The sequence below is a fragment of the Pseudorasbora parva genome, chromosome 23 (genome assembly GCF_024679245.1).
Source record: "Pseudorasbora parva isolate DD20220531a chromosome 23, ASM2467924v1, whole genome shotgun sequence".
NCBI lineage: Eukaryota > Metazoa > Chordata > Actinopteri > Cypriniformes > Gobionidae > Pseudorasbora > Pseudorasbora parva.
This window is the reverse complement of record NC_090194.1, coordinates 35,029,902-35,049,362: the sequence shown is the minus strand read 5'-3', so window position 1 is coordinate 35,049,362 and position 19,461 is coordinate 35,029,902. Positions and strand designations below refer to the sequence as shown.

General features: G+C 37.4%; 1 protein-coding gene across 1 annotated transcript in view; it reads right to left on the bottom strand.

The window, feature by feature from the left end:
• pitpnb (phosphatidylinositol transfer protein, beta) overlaps positions 1-19,461 on the bottom strand; it is a 44,989-nt gene that overhangs the window by 15,219 nt on the left and 10,309 nt on the right. Inside the window, exons 3-10 of the mRNA XM_067433883.1 lie at positions 15,603-15,748; positions 14,127-14,218; positions 7,933-7,940; positions 7,424-7,498; positions 7,241-7,324; positions 1,940-2,017; positions 1,729-1,839; positions 873-995 (exon numbers count right to left, since the gene is read on the bottom strand). Coding sequence (XP_067289984.1) covers positions 873-995; positions 1,729-1,839; positions 1,940-2,017; positions 7,241-7,324; positions 7,424-7,498; positions 7,933-7,940; positions 14,127-14,218; positions 15,603-15,748 — 717 coding nt within the window. The remainder of the gene's footprint in view (positions 1-872; positions 996-1,728; positions 1,840-1,939; positions 2,018-7,240; positions 7,325-7,423; positions 7,499-7,932; positions 7,941-14,126; positions 14,219-15,602; positions 15,749-19,461) is intronic.

Below are 19,461 nucleotides of genomic sequence, written 5' to 3'. Positions count from 1 at the left end.
TTGAATAGATCTAGTAGTCAGAATTTAATGACTGCAAATCCCAGTGTTGACAAAAGTACTGACTTTCGGGATTTGCTTTAAGCGCTGTAGAGCGGAATCGTAAACACCACTGATTGGCCATTGTGCTTACGCGCTCATCAAACATGTCTGCAATTGGCAACAACGGTCAGCGCTGCAAAAATTTTTTGTAAACATACATCAAATAAACACACAGGAGCGTTTGAAAGACCGTCTCCGCTAATCAACGCTCCAAACACTCCCACTTTCAAACACTTCTGTGTGCTTTCAAACGATCCAGTGCGTTGATCATTGTAGCCAATCACAGACATATCAGATGAGCGTGTGAGCACAATTGCCAATCAGAGGTGTTTACGATTCTGCTCAGTACGCAGAGTCAATATTTTTTTAATTTCAGTATCTACTTGGTACCAAAGTCAGTACTTTTGACAACACTAGCACATACAATAAAAGCCAACACAACTCTCAACTGCATTGTGCTTTGTTGCACATAATTACAAACATACGAAGCAACGGCATTCAACTAGCATTGTTGAAATGGCTATTTTAGTCTAAGGAGAGGTAAATGACAAACATTCACTGGATATAATGGCATTATTTGATGCAAGTCATTATTTTTTTAAAAGAACTGAGGTTTGTGACACTTTTTTGATAATGTTCACTTTATCAATTCCATTTTGTGACGCTGGAGGCAGAGACCTACGCAATTAAAGACATTCATGAATAAACCAAAATGTGGAAAGTATAGCATTTCATGATCTGGACTGCTGGGGTGAGGAGGTCTGCCATGGATGGGTGGGAGCAAATGCAATGGAGGAAGCTATACGTGCTTCAGACCATAATGCCATTCTCACCTCTTCCAGCTCTCGCTGCGTCTCTTCCTCCATCCTGCGGATGTCCGCCATGGTGAGCTCCACCCAGCTGTCAATCCAACAGAAGAGCTGACGGTGGAAGTTGGTGAAGATTCTCTTCTCTTGCTGCAAACGCAGATGAAAAACACTGTGTTATTCCACAGCATTGTGAGATTGGCAGAATAAAGAGGGAATTATCAAACTCACAGACATCTCAAATCTTAAATATGAGATGCATTACTTCAGATTTGATGTCAATGAGAAGACGCATAAGAAACAAATGCTTGATATAATTAACGTCCAATTTGGTGCAACACAACTTGACATATTTACATTTTTCTTTCTTTAGTGTGTAATGTTGCTGTTTGAGCATAAAAAACATCAAATAAGTTCTGCACAAGCCAGTCGCAGAATAAAGAAACGGGGCCTAGTTGAGTTCGGTAGTAGTGTGTTGAGACTGGCAGTTATGATAAGGAGGGGGACATTTGCCAAACATGTCCAAAGCGCTTGACCAATCACACCAAACACATTGCTCCAGCCGACCAATCAGAGCACATTGTACTTTCAGAAGGAGGGGCTTCATAGATACAGGAACTAAACAGAGTGTTACTGATAGATTGGGAAGAGAGGAGCTGTAACAATTGGAGAATATGCGGAAAATTATCAACATTCAAGCAGAAAAACCTAATCTAGTAGAGCCCTTAATGCTTTAATAATACATCACATAGGTGCTCACATGAAAAAGAGGACTCTAGACCATTTATATCCCTTTCTGTGTCCCATACATGATTGGAAAAACACATGGGTGAACAAATGATAAAGTTGCTAAGTGCTAGCTTGAATGGGTGTTGATTGTTACCTTGTGGATGAAGTTTTCTATTTTGGTTTGAAGACCCCACCACTTGAACTTGACAGTGACTAGTTTGTACGCACACATACGAGGGGCGTCTGGCTTAGCCAAGAGCTCTTTCTGTTTGGGGAGAAATCACACAAGATCTTCATATAGAACAGAGTTAAAAGGGAACTAAAATGACTGATAAATGAATTAATTCATTAATTAAATAACTCACTTTCCAGTCCGGTCCTAAAGGTCCTCGGCCTGTTTTCTCTGAGTGAAAGATTTCTGGGTCCTCGTCTGGTTTATAATCCTGAGAGAACAACAATTTGGATCACTTAAATTTCCTTTATGGTTAATATTTCTCCACACTGCTTTGGTCTAATCAGCACAGAAGAGAAGGATATTACATTTTGATGAAAAACTATAAATTATTACCAATTATTTATGGAAAAAAGACCAGAAACATTGTAAAAGAACTTACATTTCATGTGATTTCTATTGTCAACTACTTTCAATGATAAGTAGCTAAAGCCTGCTCAAAATCTTGCCAAAATTTCACTAGATGGCATAATGAATAAATTTGCATATGACATGACGTTGTATTTGCATTCTGTTTAGTGCCAGCCCTGTGTCATCTGACAAAAATCACCATACACAAGTTAAACAATATTTACATTTTTGCACTGCTGGTCAAAAGTTTGATAAAATTACTTTTAAGAAGTTTCTTCTGCTCACCAAGGCTGCAATTATTTGATAAAAAACAGTAAAAACAGAAATATTGTTAAATATTTTTACAATTTAAAATAATGTTTTTCTTTTATGGTTATCATTACTCCAGTTCAGTGTCACATGATCCTTCAGAAATCCTTCTAACATGATAGATTTGCTGTTCACAACATTTATGAAAACCAGTGTTGACTTTTTTGGCAGGGAAACTATCATTCTAGGGATGTGACGGAGGAAATTTTCCCACCGGTTAATCGACGTGCGACAACACCGACCGGGCTTTTAAATCAATAATTATATAATAACTTTCAATTAATTTCAATGAAAGTTGACCCTTTAAGCTTCCATATGCATGAACACGCCAGTGCGCACACACCGCAAATTAACATTTCCCCGTAAATGCGTGCTCTGTGTCGCAGCGCACATTATAGCTTCAGTTTTTAATTTGCACCAATTTGGGGGGCGGGTTGCTTGAACTTTGGGTTCATTAGCCAATTATTCTTAATGAAAGACACAACAACAAATCAGTACAATGACAACCTAACTTAAATAGGCGCTTTTACATTTAGCTTTGAAACCAAATCTTCTGCGATCATCTCTGTCAGCTCCTCACTCTCTGATGAATGAAATCTGACTCCTGCTTCGTTTGTGCTGCGACACTTCTGATCATGGTTTAAGCAGACACGTTCAGTTTCTATTTGTAGCCAACTGTCTGTTCTCTAACGGAACTAAATTATTTTATTATTACTATTAAAAAAAATCAAAATGACGGTGGGGGCGGTGCCATGGTGCGAAAGTGATGAAAGCGGTGTGGAGTCTAAACACTGATAACACAGACTAGCGTAGCAAGCCTACGTCATACACTACCATTCAAAGGTTTGGGCTGATTGAGATAATAAAACGAAATCATCAAGGACACATTAAAGGTGCACTATGCAGCTTTTGTCCACTGGAGGGCGCCTATGCAAAACAAATGCGTAGTTTGATGACGCAAAATGTGAGCGCAGCATCTTGGGAGATGTGGTCTTCTCATCACAGCCGGTGAAAAATAGGACTCGGGCAGAAATCACGTTCATGCATGCGGTTATTAACGTTACTGTAGTCTAAAGCAGAGCAGGACCGAGTGTTATGGACCTGAGCAAAGCTGCTGGAGCGATTGTTAAACAAATACCCGCCTTGCGAATACCGGGACTTTTATTATGACGGGACGGGACTCATTTGCCGGGCGCCTGCACAGATCCGCTCTTCCGGTTATGATTTTGAGGTAATGGAGCTCTGTTTATCATATTAGATACATTTAAGTGTGTTTAAAACGATGTTATGACGTTACTCCGTGCGTTCACTTGTTCACACTGCTAAGAGTAAAGCGCTCCTGCCAAATAAAAGCCGAAACCGAGGGTAACGCAGATATGACGCGATTGACAGGCGACTCTCTCAAATGCAATGCTGCAACGTCCCTGTCCTTAGTTAAAATAGCAATTTTCTCACAATTTACAAATAGTTGGAAACATCTGGGATATTGTAGGTACTCAACTGAACAAAATATAACACCGGCCTAGTGGTTTTTGGATATTTTACTGCAAAAATACTACATAGTTCACCTTTAAATCAAAGATAAAACCTTCAAATGTTCTATTCAGTAAAGAATCCTGGGTGGAAAAAATATGTTTTCAATCTCGACAAATAATATTTCTTGAGCAGAAAATCAGCAGATTAGTATGGTTTCTAAAGGATCATGTGACACTGAACACTGGAGTAATGATGCTAAAAAGTCACTAAATGTGTCTGAAAAGTCATTAACAATCCATTATCTTAAAAACACACCTTCCCACCACCTCCAATATGGGAATTCCCACCATTTCCATATTTGCCCCAGACTTCCGTCTTTTTCCACATACCGTGCACTACCTTTTAATCTCTCAAACCTCTGTGCTAAGTACAGTGAACATATGGGAATACGGATTAACCTGAACCAGGATTGATCCACTTAACTAATTAAAAGATACGAAGCATAAAAGTGCTCAGGCCTGAGAAAAGCAGTCAGTTCAGCGGCCTTCGACAGGTCAGATAACAAGTTTACCCCAGCTAGTCAACACACCTGACCACAACTACACTGGACTCAAGTCAAACGGACGCAGCTGTATTTATGTGCTCGGCACAAAGCCAGACCGAGGTCACATGGAAACGTATTTGGATTTATTCAAAGCAGCTGATGTTTGATGTGCGTGTCTGCTAGTACACAGCACCGGCTGCTAGTTTGTTTGTTCTTGAGGGTGTTTTTAAATCTGCTGCTTAGAGAAGGCTCAGGTCTTCCTGCAATAGACAGAGTAAAGATAAGGAGCCTTCTTTTTAAACTAGTGAATCTCGAGGAATGCAGGTCAGAAGGGCAATGGTCCACACACTAATGTCATGTCACCCTAATCCAGTCTTATGTAACACACCGGCTAAAGGCTGAATCACAAATCACACACTAGCCAGCCTAAATACTGCATGTGGGATAAGGATTAGCAAGTCCCAAATCACAGCACAATAAAAATAGTTTCAAAGTGCACATCAAATGCGCATGTTTTAGGCTCATGATGCCTCCAAATTGTTTGCTACAGGTGGAGGAATTGTTACGTTTTTGAAATAACCTAATACATAATTTTATTAATTTAATTATGCTTAATTTTACAAGCAAACGCGGTCTCTCTTGTCCACTTTCAACCATTTCTGTCCTGATTTCGTCGAGGGGAGGGTCTATGGGTGGGAAAACGTATGGGCTTTCCAGATATTTTGATCTAATAGACGAAGTTAGCTCATGAAATTTACCTATGAATGCGACCGGAGGCGAAATACACAGAGCATCAGGTTTCGTTTCTGCTCTGATAGTGTGTGTTAGAAGTCAGGAATGGTGAGAGAACACTGTGCTTGGTATGTTTTTTGTCTTCAAACCAAACTTAGGTAGCTCACATTAACTATACATTATGCAATATACATTTTACAGCATGTATTAATATTTGATCAATACAATTTTACCTTGATCATTCATGTTAGTTCATAGTGCATTATCTAAGGTTAATAGATAAAACTAACAACAAGCATTACTTATTAATGTTAAACATTTAATATTGTTGTAAATTGTTACCATTTTATATAAATCCAAGCTGTCTGCTTTTTTAGAACATTTGGAAATTATCCAATAAAAATAAAATATGTATTGAAATGGAAGGGGTTCCTGATTTGTTTATATTTCTGATCGGCTGCTTGATGATACAGTTTGCTTTCAAACTGTAACCAAATCTTCATCTCCATAAAGCTTTTCAGCAGATGGAAGCCAGAAGTGCTCCAAAATCTCCTGATAGCGAGCTGCACTGACCCTGCCCTTAAATCCCTTCTCAGCCACTCAAGCAACGGACGCAAACCGAAAAAGAAAAAAAAAGTATCGGTATTGATTTTTGCCGATAACCGATTGTTCCACCAAACGGCAATCGGTGCCGATTAATCAGCAAAACCGACAAATCGTTCAACCTCTAAACAGAAGCATCATGGTTGACCACTAAAAGAGCTTTAAATTATTCCAGGGCACTATCAAAATTCTCAAGATGTCTTTGATGTCAAAGAGACTTAGTTATTTAGTTGATGCTTTGAAGTGACTTATTAAAGAGGACATCACATGCAATTAGTGGACACCAAAGTTCTGGGAAAACACCCTAATGCATTTGTAGCGGAAGGCGGGGTTTTGTAAATTACAGTTAGCACTGGTTGGATATCAATAGCCCATTTTTGAGCGCCATCTGACCTTAGGATGAGCAGCAGGGATGGGCTATTAGTATGGGGGTAATATTGTTGCTTTATTCCAAACAAATATATTGTTATCCACAAATAAATGTAAAGCGATTCACAAAAAATAAATAATTTCTCAAATCAATAGAATGAGATCCACAAATATATGCAGGAGTTTCACAAAAATAAATTAGATTCACAAATAAATACAATGATATTTGTGAGTAACAAAAAAATCCACACATGTCAAAAACACACAACTCTGCCTTGCATAAGTTGCATTCATTTGTGAATCGCTTCCTGTGCATTTGTTGATGGCTTCGTCTGCATTTGTGGATCTCGTCTTGCGCATTTGTGGATCGCAGCACAGCACGTGGATTTTGAAACATTTCTAGCGTCTAAACTAAAAATAATCCACAAATACGTAGACTCCACCCACCGTCTACTTAAGCCAATCAGATCACGGCCATATCGTACTGACCAATCGTAGCACGTTCTCGCTCCAACCAATCACGTTTTGGCCAGTGCAGCTGAAAAACAGAGTTACGACCACTGATCTATATAAATCTATATATCTATATAATCAGATAACGGCCATATCGTGCTGACCAGAGCCATTAGAGCTCTCAATAGTTCCAAACTTTATCTCTTCTTCTCTTCTTTATCGCTCCTCAGAATTAAATGCTACTGTAAAGCCTTGGCGAAGTCAATGCACATATTGTGTTAATATTTGCCAGACATTGCTGCTAATAGCCTATACTGAAAAGGCTTGTCTATCCTGCTATCCTATTTAAACAGATTGACAAGACGGAGTTGTTTGGAACTATTGAGAGCTCTAATGGCTCTGGTCAGCACGATATGGCCGTTATCTGATTATCGTTATCTGATTTGTGAATCGCTTTACAATTATTTGTGGATAACAATATATTTGTTTGGAATAAAGCAACAATATTACCCCCATATATTAGCATTAAATTCGAAGTGGGTAATGTTACCGAAAAGCACAAAAAAGTGTTTCTAGACTGATGGAAAGTGAACTCACTCCAGGTTCAACCTGAGACCGATCAGCTATATCGATATGCACGACCTCCACTGTCTTCCATGTGGTTGGGTCCAGGTCATGTACCTGGTAATGGGCATACACAAACACGAAAAACTTATCAGCCTGAGCATGATGTTACAGATGCATTCAAAACATCAAATCACAAAGAAACGTCTTACTCACATTCTCTAAAGAGCCCGTGTCAGGTTTGTGCCACGTTTCTATTTTAATCATGAAATCATCTTTCATGTATTCGTTCTGAGGAGAGGATGCATGTTTATGTTCAGGTTGTGTCACAAACATCAGCATTATTTCATTTAAAAATGTGGTTTGGCAGTGCATGCAATGCAAATATCACATCTGATGGCAGTGCATGTTTCTAAGGGAATATATAGCCAGACAACAGGAAATAAAAATGCTTTACACCAAGTTCTACATGTAAAACATTCAAGACATTTAAACCACACTTGGAAGTGTAAATGTCCCTGCATGCAATGACAAAATAATTTTTTATCCCAAAAAAAGATAGCATGTGCACTTCACAATCAAAACATTTGACAAAAACTAGCGTGAAATGATAAACAATAAAGCAACAAGACTTTTCCATTAATTTTGTGTCTTTCATAGTAAATGGACATGCATTGAAAGTTTGGAGTGAACTAGTCATGATGACAGCTAGTTTTCGTACTTACAGTCACAACTGAAGAGAATGGAGCAGCATGCAAAAATAACAGAAGAAAAATAATCAGGTGACACAGAAAACATTCATATTTCCACTGTCAAAACAGACCAATACAAATGACTCGAGTCTAAGGCCTAAAACATACTCTGAACACATAACTGCAAACCATTATAGAGCGCAACAGTCGGTTCCGGAAGTAAAAACTCCATTCATTTTCTCCGTAGACAAATTGATTTTTAACAATAACTTATAAATCTTTAAAGACAGGCCTACTGTGATTTTAAACACAAAAACAAACTGCTCAACAGAGGAATTTGTGGTGAAAAACTACATTTCCTATGATGCAGCAGAACACTCCTCTAATCAGTCAAGACACATGTAAAACGCAGTTGGATAGATGAATGGATGGAACAATAAATAGATGGACAGATGATGGATGGATGGAAGGAATGGTAGATAGACAGACAGACAGACAGACAGACAGACAGACGTATGGATGGACAGACAGATGGAAGTGTGGACAGAACGATAGACAGAACAATGGATGGAATGATGGATGGATGACAGACAACGACAGACAGAGAGACAGACAGAGAGACAGACAGACAGACAGAAGGATGGATAGAAGGATGGACAGAACAATAGATAGAACGAAGACAGACGATAGAATGCCAGACAGACAGACAGATAGATAGATAGATAGATAGATAGATAGATAGATAGATAGATAGATAGATAGATAGATAGATAGATAGATAGATAGATAGATAGATAGATAGATAGATAGATAGATAGATAGAAGGATGGACAGAACAATAGATAGAACGAAGACAGACGATAGAATGCCAGACAGACAGACAGACAGACAGACAGACAGACAGACAGACATAGATAGATAGGATGGATAGAAGGATGGACCGAACAATAGATAGAACGAAGACAGACGATAGAATGCCAGACAGACAGACAGACAGACAGACAGACAGACAGACAGACAGGATGGATAGAAGGATGGACAGAACAATAGATAGAACAAAGACAGACGATAGAATGCCAGACAGACAGACAGACAGACAGACAGACAGACAGACAGACAGGATGGATAGAAGGATGGACAGAACAATAGATAGAACAAAGACAGACGATAGAATGCCAGACAGACAGACAGACAGACATTTTTACATTGGTAGTTTTATATTTCTCCACCATTTTTAATTTGATGGTGTTTGCAATGCTTCATGGGATTGTAGTTCTTTCCCTCCCTAAAGCCACCATGAACACAGTCTCTTTTTTTAAATATTTTTTGCTTCAAATCAAAGTTTGTAATGCTGTGATTCACCTCATGGCCTTGATTCATGGCTCATAAGGCATTAAAGAAAGACTTGTGTTTAATCCCTATGGGAGAAATGAATGGAAAAAATACTTCCGGAACCAACGCTGCTGAAAAAGTCGACTAAGTGCACTAATGCAATTTACATACGTCAGAGCTCAGCTCATAATGCAACTCAAGTGCTCAGTGCGTTCTCAGTGTACATAAGCTCGCTCAGGTTTAATGTTTAATCTCTTACCTGACTAACAACTGGGGATGCAACGATTATAGATTTTGTTGGTATGATTATAGTCTGATAAGTAATCACGGTTTCACGATTATTATGCATTCATTAATTTCACAACAATGTATAAAATCACATGAATACTCTTTAGAAGTATTTTTGCTTCCTTTTGAATTAGAAATAACACAGTAACCAAATATTACAGCACAAAATAACAATAAAGACAAAAGTCCATCTCTCCCTTTGGAATTAAAGAAAGGTGACCTCTGCTCTATGATGTCAATATGAGGGGAATAAACTAAACTGTTACGGTCACTACCTGTCATCCATAAGCATTCATTTTAATAATCTTTTTAATAGGGCTGTCAATCGTTTAAAATATTTTATCGCAATTAATCGCATATTGGCAACGACTTAACTCGCGATCAATCGCATGTTGTCATGAGTTAATTCTCAATTAATTGCACATTTTTATCAGTTCTAAATGTAGTTTAATAATACTCTAATCAACATGGGTATGGACAAATATGCATGCTTTATGCAAATGTACGTTTATTATTAGTGAAACCATACTCAGATGAAGACTAGACATTTATCAAAGGATGTTTTTCAAAGAACTAGTTCATGTCTCTTAAGCCTAAGCTTAAAAGTTCAGAATAAGCAGTGATTTCTCTCATTATAAGAATATAAATAAAGGGAGTTTTTACATTGGCAGTTTAATTCAGAACAGGGCACAGTTCATATGAAAAACTGGTGATGTGAAAGCTGTCATGCGGACCTGTGGGTGCAGCAGTACCACACCATACCTGGAGGAGGAGGTCCATATTCCACCAGTAGGAATATAGTAGGAACACGTGAACAGTGTGAAAAACGGACTCGGGAGGGTTCTTGTTCAGAAAAGTAACCTGGTATTCGTTTTAGCCAATTGTAATGTATTTAGTTCAATAAAACACATGTCCTGTAATCGTGATGGTGTTAAGGATTTACCCGAGCGAGAGTGACGCCCGTTTCACACATACTCCGTCTGCAGTGCATGTGCGGTGCATGTTGCGTTGCGTGTGCGTTGCAGGAGCCCCACACCCTGTTGTGCTTTCACATATACTGCGTTTGCAGTCCGCAACTGATCCGGTGTTGCACACCACAAATGACCATTTATTCATTAGTTTTTATTTAAAATCCAAAGGTTTTTACTGAACATGCCTCGTCAGAATTGCAATTCTCTTTGTTTACTCTTTAATAGAAGTCAGATTAACGTAGCCTACTACATTTAAACAACATTTTATTAAATTCATTTATTCATATTTATATACTTTAGATTTAGCTCACACAAGTGGCAAAACATTTAAACATAGGTTATAGCCTTAAATCACAAACATTTTAAATTAGAAACTTACAATAGTCTATTCAAAAACAGCCGACTCTCGTCTTTTCTTTCGTTTTTAAACCCTTTTAAAAAAAATCCTGCAGGTCAAAAAGAACTTTGCTTTTCACCTACAAGAAAGTACGAGTGCTATCCATTATGGCACTTTTTTTTAACCTAAATGCCAGGTAAGGTGTCGTTTTGTTGCTTTACTTGAGAAAAAAAAGCCATGTGTTGACTTTGAAACAGAGTATATTTTAAATGATATGCATCTGTGGTGAAATTACTAGATTTTTGCGTCAGTACATGTTTATTTTAATGCGAACAATGTTCTGTCGCTTTAATGCAGCAACGCAGCGCAGCAAAAAATAGACTCGGTGTGAAAACGATCACTGCACTGCTGCAGACGCAACGCTCCTGGAACGGACTGACGGACAGCATCCGCGAGCAGTGTGAAAGCTGTCATCCGTTAACATGGGTACGGGAAAAAATACGCACCGCACACGCACTGCAGACGGAGTATGTGTGAAACGGGCGGGAGCTTCAGTGCATCGCGCTCAGACTGCAGAGAATGTGCTCAGTGAAAAAAAGACACTTTTCTTTCGACCTGGAGTCTAATAAAAAAATCAACAGAACATACGGTAGCTTATGTAGGCTACAACTGCACTTGTTTCAGAGTAATGTTATTGTTAACCCTTTTCTTTCCTTATTAATGTTTGCTACTGCATCCTTTACATCTATGGCTGATCTCAATTTCTCCAACTATGGGCCACGGATCAATCGCGCGTTAATAAAATGAGTGCCGTTAAAACGAATTTGCGTTAACGTGTTAATTTTGACAGCCCTACTTTTTAATAATGAATCTAATTTTACATGTGGCCTGAAAAAGCCATGTCTATTATTTTGGTTTGCTTGCAAAATTCAAACGTGCTTCAGTGCTTTGCCTGGCGCTGAGCCAGAGACAACACACTCAGTGCTTTTCATATCACTATTCCACCACATCAATTTTTATTTGAGGTTTAATCAATTTAATAGATATTTAAATGAATTACTAGCTTATATAAAAAAAGACTTGTATAGTTTATTAAAATTATATTCCATACACTGATATCTATGGAAGCTACAATAATAATGCTTTCAATCATAATTTAAACAATGTTTTATTCACATCAGATAATGTACATGAAAGAAAGTTTGTTCCTTCCCATTTTCACTGGCCACTTACTACTATGTAGGCGTATCTCAGGGAAAATTGTTGAATTTACATGATGAAAACATCCTCTGAATAGCAAACTCATCGCACGTTATGACATGATCATTATAAAGATGTTTAAACGACAAAACACATTCACTTCCACATATTTGACAGTCGGAATATATGTCATAATTCATAATATAGTTAACAAATGTGTTAAACGTTTTAATAAAGAAGGAAACACGAAATAAACGTGATGCTTATCTCTGTATTGTGACTGCATAATGCGGCGACATGAAAATAATTTGTTCTAAAATAATGGTCGCTTTAAAACAAAAAAGCTGACTGCCAACTCTGGGCGTTTCTCTGGTGGAAATAAAGCTTCGCTGTTCGGTCCCTCTGCCACAGTTAATCCAGTGTGTACAGTAGGCTATAGCCTCCTGATAAGCACAGTACTTTAAGATGGTGCTGGTGTAGCTATGTTTTTGTTTTGTGCAAGTTGCATTTCTGACCGCTCCGTGCAAACAAAACACTCGGTTTAGCAAAGCCTTTACGGTCAAATAACTAACGTTTTTAAAGCTACACTGTGTGAAATTTTTCCCCATCTAGCGGTGAAAAGGTATATGACCATCCAGTGAATAATAGTTTCTGCTCCTCTCAATTTCGATTTCGTTTCAACTCCTACGGTGGCTGATTTAGTCATGGCTTCCAGTTTGACCTCTTCGGTGAGTGTTGCTTCAACTCAAGTGATGAGGTAATTTTTGAAAACTATTATAATTTGCAGTTATTTAATTTACCAAATGATCTATGATCAAATTAATCTATGTAAAATGAATAATAGTTTTACGTTTTCGTTATTTTTAACCAGTTAATTGCTAACATCAGCTATCAGGTTCCCAGACAAATACAAGCTAATCTTAGTAAAGGAACTTTAATCAGTGCTATCATTATTCTGTATATTGTACAACACCACTAGCGTAAGGCAAACAAATTATAATGCAATTAAAATATTAATCTCATGTTATCCGTCATAGAACACGGATTTATGTTACAAGGTAAACAAAACTTTTTCATCATTGACGCGAGGAAAACTATCCTAGACGTCGTTCTAGTGTTATGCACAGCACACCATGATATAATTAGCCAAGCAACAATAAAACTTCCAATATACACAAATAGGCTGAATTAATATTACCTGTCGAGAAGAAAGCAGGCAATGTCGGCGTTCTTTTTAAAATCGTTGCTCCTCATGAGCTCTTTCCATCTTGGAAAGGCCACTCCAGTATTTACTTTAGTCTTGCTGATTTGCCCGTTGCGTTGCCGGCTTAATTCTCTTTTCCGCTTCCTTGGCGACTCTGATACATATCCTGCAATGTTACTAGGTCCCTGACCCGGGTTGAATTCGGTAATCAATTCCGGGACGTGGTTGCTTTCACACAGAAGGCGACCCGGCAATGCTCCGGGAATATTGCGGGTCCGACGTGCAGTGTGAAAGGGGCTTAAGAGTGATGATCCTCCATCATCATATAGCAGCCTCCTCTTCACATGCGACACGGTGCCATCGAGTGTAAAAACGCGAAAGGCGAAGCTTGAATTTACGGGTATGTCCCTCTTTGGCAAATGTACTTTCAAGATGGAGGAGCAACATGGCGACCGCCATCCGAACCCTCAACACGTATGTATTTTCAATGGTATATTATAAAATTACGAGAATGCATTATTACTTGAAAGAAGTAAATATACATTAATGAGCACATATATTTTTGAAAGAACTAAGTGATTTTAGCTAAGAATAAACTATAAAAGTTACACAGTGTAGCTTTAAGTGCAGTTAATCAAGAAATGGATTAATCGCTGCATCCCTACTAACAACATCCTTTAGCAACAATTTGTCAGTGTATCATGCCTGCATTTACGTACTTGCAGAGTATGTTTTTTGCCTAATACTTCACAAATGTGAGAACTTTATGAAACAATCAAAAACATTGTATATGTATGATGCCTGTCCCAATATGCCATTCATTACATGTTGTATGTAATAAAAATATGGCAGTGATCGACTGTGTGGTAAAAGGATGAAAAGGTTTTCCACTCACCCGTGCGGCAGTATGGATAGGCATTCCAGGCCTTTTCGTGGAAAACTAATGCCCCCTCTGGTGCGATCATCTTCACAAAGCCTGGCACTTTACTGGACGAACACAAAACACAAGAGCGCTGAAGCAAAGCCGAAGGAATTATTTACAGATTTGTCTTAAGTTGAATGGGATGTCATAAAATGGGGAGTTGTAAAACACTTGAGATCTGTCACATCTGACAATACTAAACCGTAAGTGACGTTAATAATATATAATATATATATATATATATATATATATATATATAATTACAACTGGACTACAACACTTTAATTAAAGCCTTTATGTATAATGCATTCTAAAGGCATTCGTAATGTACGTTATAATGCATTATAATACATGCAGTCCTTGATACATCTGAAATTGGTCTTCTGTCATGTGTATCAATGCATTAAAGGTGCATCAATGAATAGATCAGTATTATAATGTATTATAACTGTGCCTGTGGTTACAATTATTCATGAAACCACACAATGCATTGATACAAATATCATGATTCAATTCACAAGCTTGCAATTCGATTTTGATTCAATATTGATAATTTTGGATCTATATCAAGTAATATATGGCACATTTTCTCAAGGAAAACAAATAAACACACTTAACTAATGCTGTAAACTATGGGAGTCAGTCGGAACTACATTAGCCTACTATAATATTGAAGGTAAAAATAAAAAAAACTGATTTGTATACAAACACTTAAATTACATTCAATGTTCTTTCATAATAAAGTTATAATATTAACTTTACAATTACATTATCATATTTCTACTCCTCTCCAGATTTATTCAAACAGACATTAAATATTGAAGAACATTAAAAATGATAATGAATATGTAATATGGTGCATATTTTTAGCAAAATGCTCCTCTATAAATTTCATTTTTCTCAGAGTTTATGGACACTGGATTTGGTTTTTCTGAGGAAAATGTGACGTTAAGTGATATTGTTTACAAGCGGTTTTCCTGACATCTTTCCACGGTTGAAACACTGATTGAGCAAATCCAGGTGACGTGATACAGATTTCAGTAAGTTCAGTAACTCTCTTTTTACACACTTTCAGATGCTCATTCATGTTTATTTCACACTGTAACTGGAGTTAAGGCGGTAGAGAAAATCAGTTCTTCTCGAGCTGAGCTGAGCCAGAGCGATCCGCTATGTTTTTGAATTTTTATAATAAAAATGTAAGTAACAATCAATAGTAACAAAGCACAAAGATTATTGTGATTTATTGGATGGGAGGCATGTTACAATGCTTTGTTCATTCAGCAACTGAAAACAGTAAAGACTAATCGGATCTTGAGACTTAAGAATTTATATCGATTCTTGAAAATGAGAATCGATTAAAATCAAGAAATCAATATTTTTGTACCCAATCCTAGTGCATTACAACGCTGAACGTACAGAATAAACTGAAGCCGTTGACCTTGATTTTACCTCTTTAAGTGGTAGATTTTGTGTGTGTATTGTCCCTTCTCGCCCTCCTTCTCATACGGTTCATTCTTCAGCACTTCAATGCCCTCTCCGCCACCCGTCTCATTTTTACTGGCCTCAGCCACTGAGAAAAGCTGCCCGACTTGATACTGCAGTGACAGAAAAACAGGTGAGGGTTAAAAGACCAGGCCGTACAGATGATCGGAGCCACACTGTAAAGGAGGCCTATTATGCCCTTTTACAAAGGTTTTCATGCTTGAATGTTGATTATTTCCTCATATTCTCTATTGTTACAGCTCCTCTCTTCTTCCCAGTCTGTCAGTAACGCTCTGTTTAGTTCCTGTCTCTATGAAGCCCCTCCTTCTGTAAAGCACACTGCGCTCTGATTGGTCAGCTGTAGCAGTGTGTTTTGATTGGTCAAGCGCTTCGAATGTGTTTGGGAAATGTCCTGCCCCTTACAATAACCGCCAGTTTCAACACACTACTAACTAAAGCCGGGCGCACATGGTGTGATTTTGCCCACGATTTGGCCATCTGAGACAAATTTGGCAAATCCTAAAAGATTCCTTACTAAAATCTGACGTCTTTGATCGTTAGTTTGACATGTTCACCGGCAGCCGATTAATGACCGCTGCGATCAAATTTTACCTCAGATGAAATTCTGGCAGTGTCTGAAGATTTGGCACACAATCCTGCAGTGTGACTTCTCCTACGACGACAGTCAAATATCTCGTTTTTCAAGACAAACTATGACCAAAACGAGAGCGAGAGATTTCTTTGTAGCCTCCATTTCAGTCCCGCGTGTAATGCAGCTCACTGTCACCGAACGCGTCATCCATTGATGACATAAAACTCTGGATGAGTTTTCTTGCGTGCGTCCGTCTTTAGCACGCCTTGACTGTACAGTCTGACATTAATGACAACTGAGATCTTCCAGTGTGACATGGCTTACAGGGGCGATCATGTTCGTACAGTCTGACAAACAACAAAAATCGCGTCCCTTTATTCTGCATATTAATTATTTAAATGAGGAATATTGAGACAGGAAGAAGCAGAGGTTTTTTTTCATGGTCAAACAACAACATTACACACTAAAGAAAGATAAACATGTAAAAAAGCACAATAGGAGCCCTTTAAGTCAATATAAAATCAAAGATGACTATGAACCTGGAGTTTAGTCTAGGGTTATTGTAGTTAACTAAAACCATAAAAAAAATTCTATTACTTAAAATAAAATTTTAATAAATGAAAATTAGAAAATTATACTCAAATAAGTAAACTGGAAATAAAAATAGAAGCTATATGGACATAAAAAATTGCCTAAAAATGAATAAAAATGACAAAAACACAATTGCTAAAACTGAAATGAAAAAATCTTTCAAAATATGAATCTAAAATTTCATTGATACTAAAATAACACTTGTATGGATAAATCACTTACTAAAATAGCCTTTGTCTTTGAGGTCATCTATATGCTAGTACACTCCTAAAAGTCCTCTTGGAAAAGAAATTTTAATATCAAGAGCAGTTTAATTTGTTTTTTTAATCTTACCTGGTAAAATAAGTTAAACATCATAATTAAAGAGAAACTAGCAGTATTACATGCATGAATACACAAACCCTATAGATTTAATATAGGAAACACTCAGATCAGCATCTGGGGAATTAAACAGATCTCGTATAATTAAAATACATGCCTACAGCAGTTTCTGGTATTAAGACAAAACTCTGCATTGTGTGACTGATTGATGCCTTAGGGACATTACAGCCAAACCAGTTTAACAAAGGCAAACTCACGAACAGCCCTGGATATATGCATGAACAGTTAGGCTAGGCTTCAGACCAGGGTTATTAGTTTACAGAAACTGAAACATCTGTAATCAAATAAAAAATATTAAAAAGTAACATTTCTCATTTTCATTTAGTTTAATTTGATGGACTAAAATAACTAAAAAGTTAAGTTATTTTTTTATTTTTTTTAAATAGTAACACGTCTTTACAAAAAGATTTAATTAGTAGTAAACAAATTAAGAACTAAACATAATTCTCAGCATTTATTAATCTTAGTTCAACATTTACTAATGCATTATTAAAATCAAAAGGTGTATTTGTTAACATTAGTTAATGCTCTGTGAACTAACATGAACAAGAAAGGAATGGCTGTATTTTTATCAACTAAAGATGAATAAATACTGTAACAAACATATTGCATATTGCTAGTTCATGTTAGTTAAAGGCAGGGTAGGTAGGAATGATCTTAACACTTTTGTCCAAATTTGTTTAAACTTTCTTTATATGTCAATACATAATTAAAATGGAAGTACTCTGAAAAAGAGAGTATAAAAATCAAGTGACTCTAGACTGTTTAATCTGCAATAAATACCGCTCATTATTTTCGTTCGGGACGAAACAAATGATTGGCTTGGGCGACTGTCACTCTCTCTTGCTACCATGGCGACCACCGCTTTCGCTACAGGATCCGCCCACACATGCGTGCACCTCTAGGAAGAGCAAAAGCATTCAAAACGCACGGTGCCAGGTTTTGCAGTCAGCGAAGGCAAACAATGCAAAACAAGGAACAGTAGGCCTACATGTTAAGGCAATGCACAAGAAGTCTTTGGATAAACAAAGAAATCAAACGCGAGTAAATATGGGCGTGGCTTTCCAACGATGACGAGAACTGAGGGACCTCAAGGGGCTGAAAAACGACTCATTGCTGGCTGTATTTCTGCTGGACAGGTAATCTTTCATTTTGATTATACATTTTTTCAGTTTATGTTTTCATGAAGCATGTATCACTAGCACGTGTAGCTGCCTAATATAGCTAACATAACATTACTTAGCATAAAGTTACAATGTTATACACTTAGCCATTAGTAGAGATGATAAATACTCAATATGTTTAGCTCAAGTTGATCGCTGTCCTGTAGAATTGCGCAAAATTTAACTTTAGATAACAGAATGCACGTGTAAAAGCTAGTACACCGCATCCAGGAACTTTTTTTAGAACTAAGTTAGCTTTAGCTACTGCTAATCAACAATGCTTTCATCATGGAAACTCTTACATGCAAAACACAGTATATGTTATGAATCTTACACAATCTTCATCACAGTATAACTGATGTTATTGGGGGGAAAAAATGTATCAATGCTACCCGTTTTTAGCTTTGCCTTATAAATATAACTAGCTCGTAGGGTTGGGCGATGTCACTTAAATCGGCAGCTGACGATGTGTACAGTAAAACATCACGATGGAATCATCGTCCGGGGGTTGAGAGACGAATATTTTAGTTTTGTTTTCTTTTTTCGAACTAGAGCATAGATCAGTTCAAAAAAATCAAGACCGACCCTACCCAAGCCAATGCACCCAAGAGACCGGCCCTGCCCGACACATTAACTGTTATTATGAGCCCGAGCCCCATTTAAACCCGACCATTTTTGAATACGTGGAGTTCTGTCGAGAATGAGCAGAGCGGAGCCGGTGTGACTCAGCTCAATAATCCGCAGGTGCGCGCTCATGAACCCAGCGGTAAAATGATGTTCGTTCAAATCCAGCTCAGACATGACATAAATATGTAGCTTACTATACTTGATGTAGTCATTAAACAATGTTTTCAATTTATGTTTAAATATTATAGCCTAATATTATTTTTTTAATTTCATCTGATTATGATATATAAGTGCAAAGATGCGAGTGGGTCAGAAATGATTTTGGTGGTTATATTTAGTTTAATATTAAGTTTTGTTTTGTAAAAAGCCTTTCTTTCGTTTTGTACAAATTGTCTCTTAATTTTAATAAAGGTTTCTTTGGCCAATTGCATGTATTTAATTAATAAGAAGAACGGAGAGATTCTTGAATGCT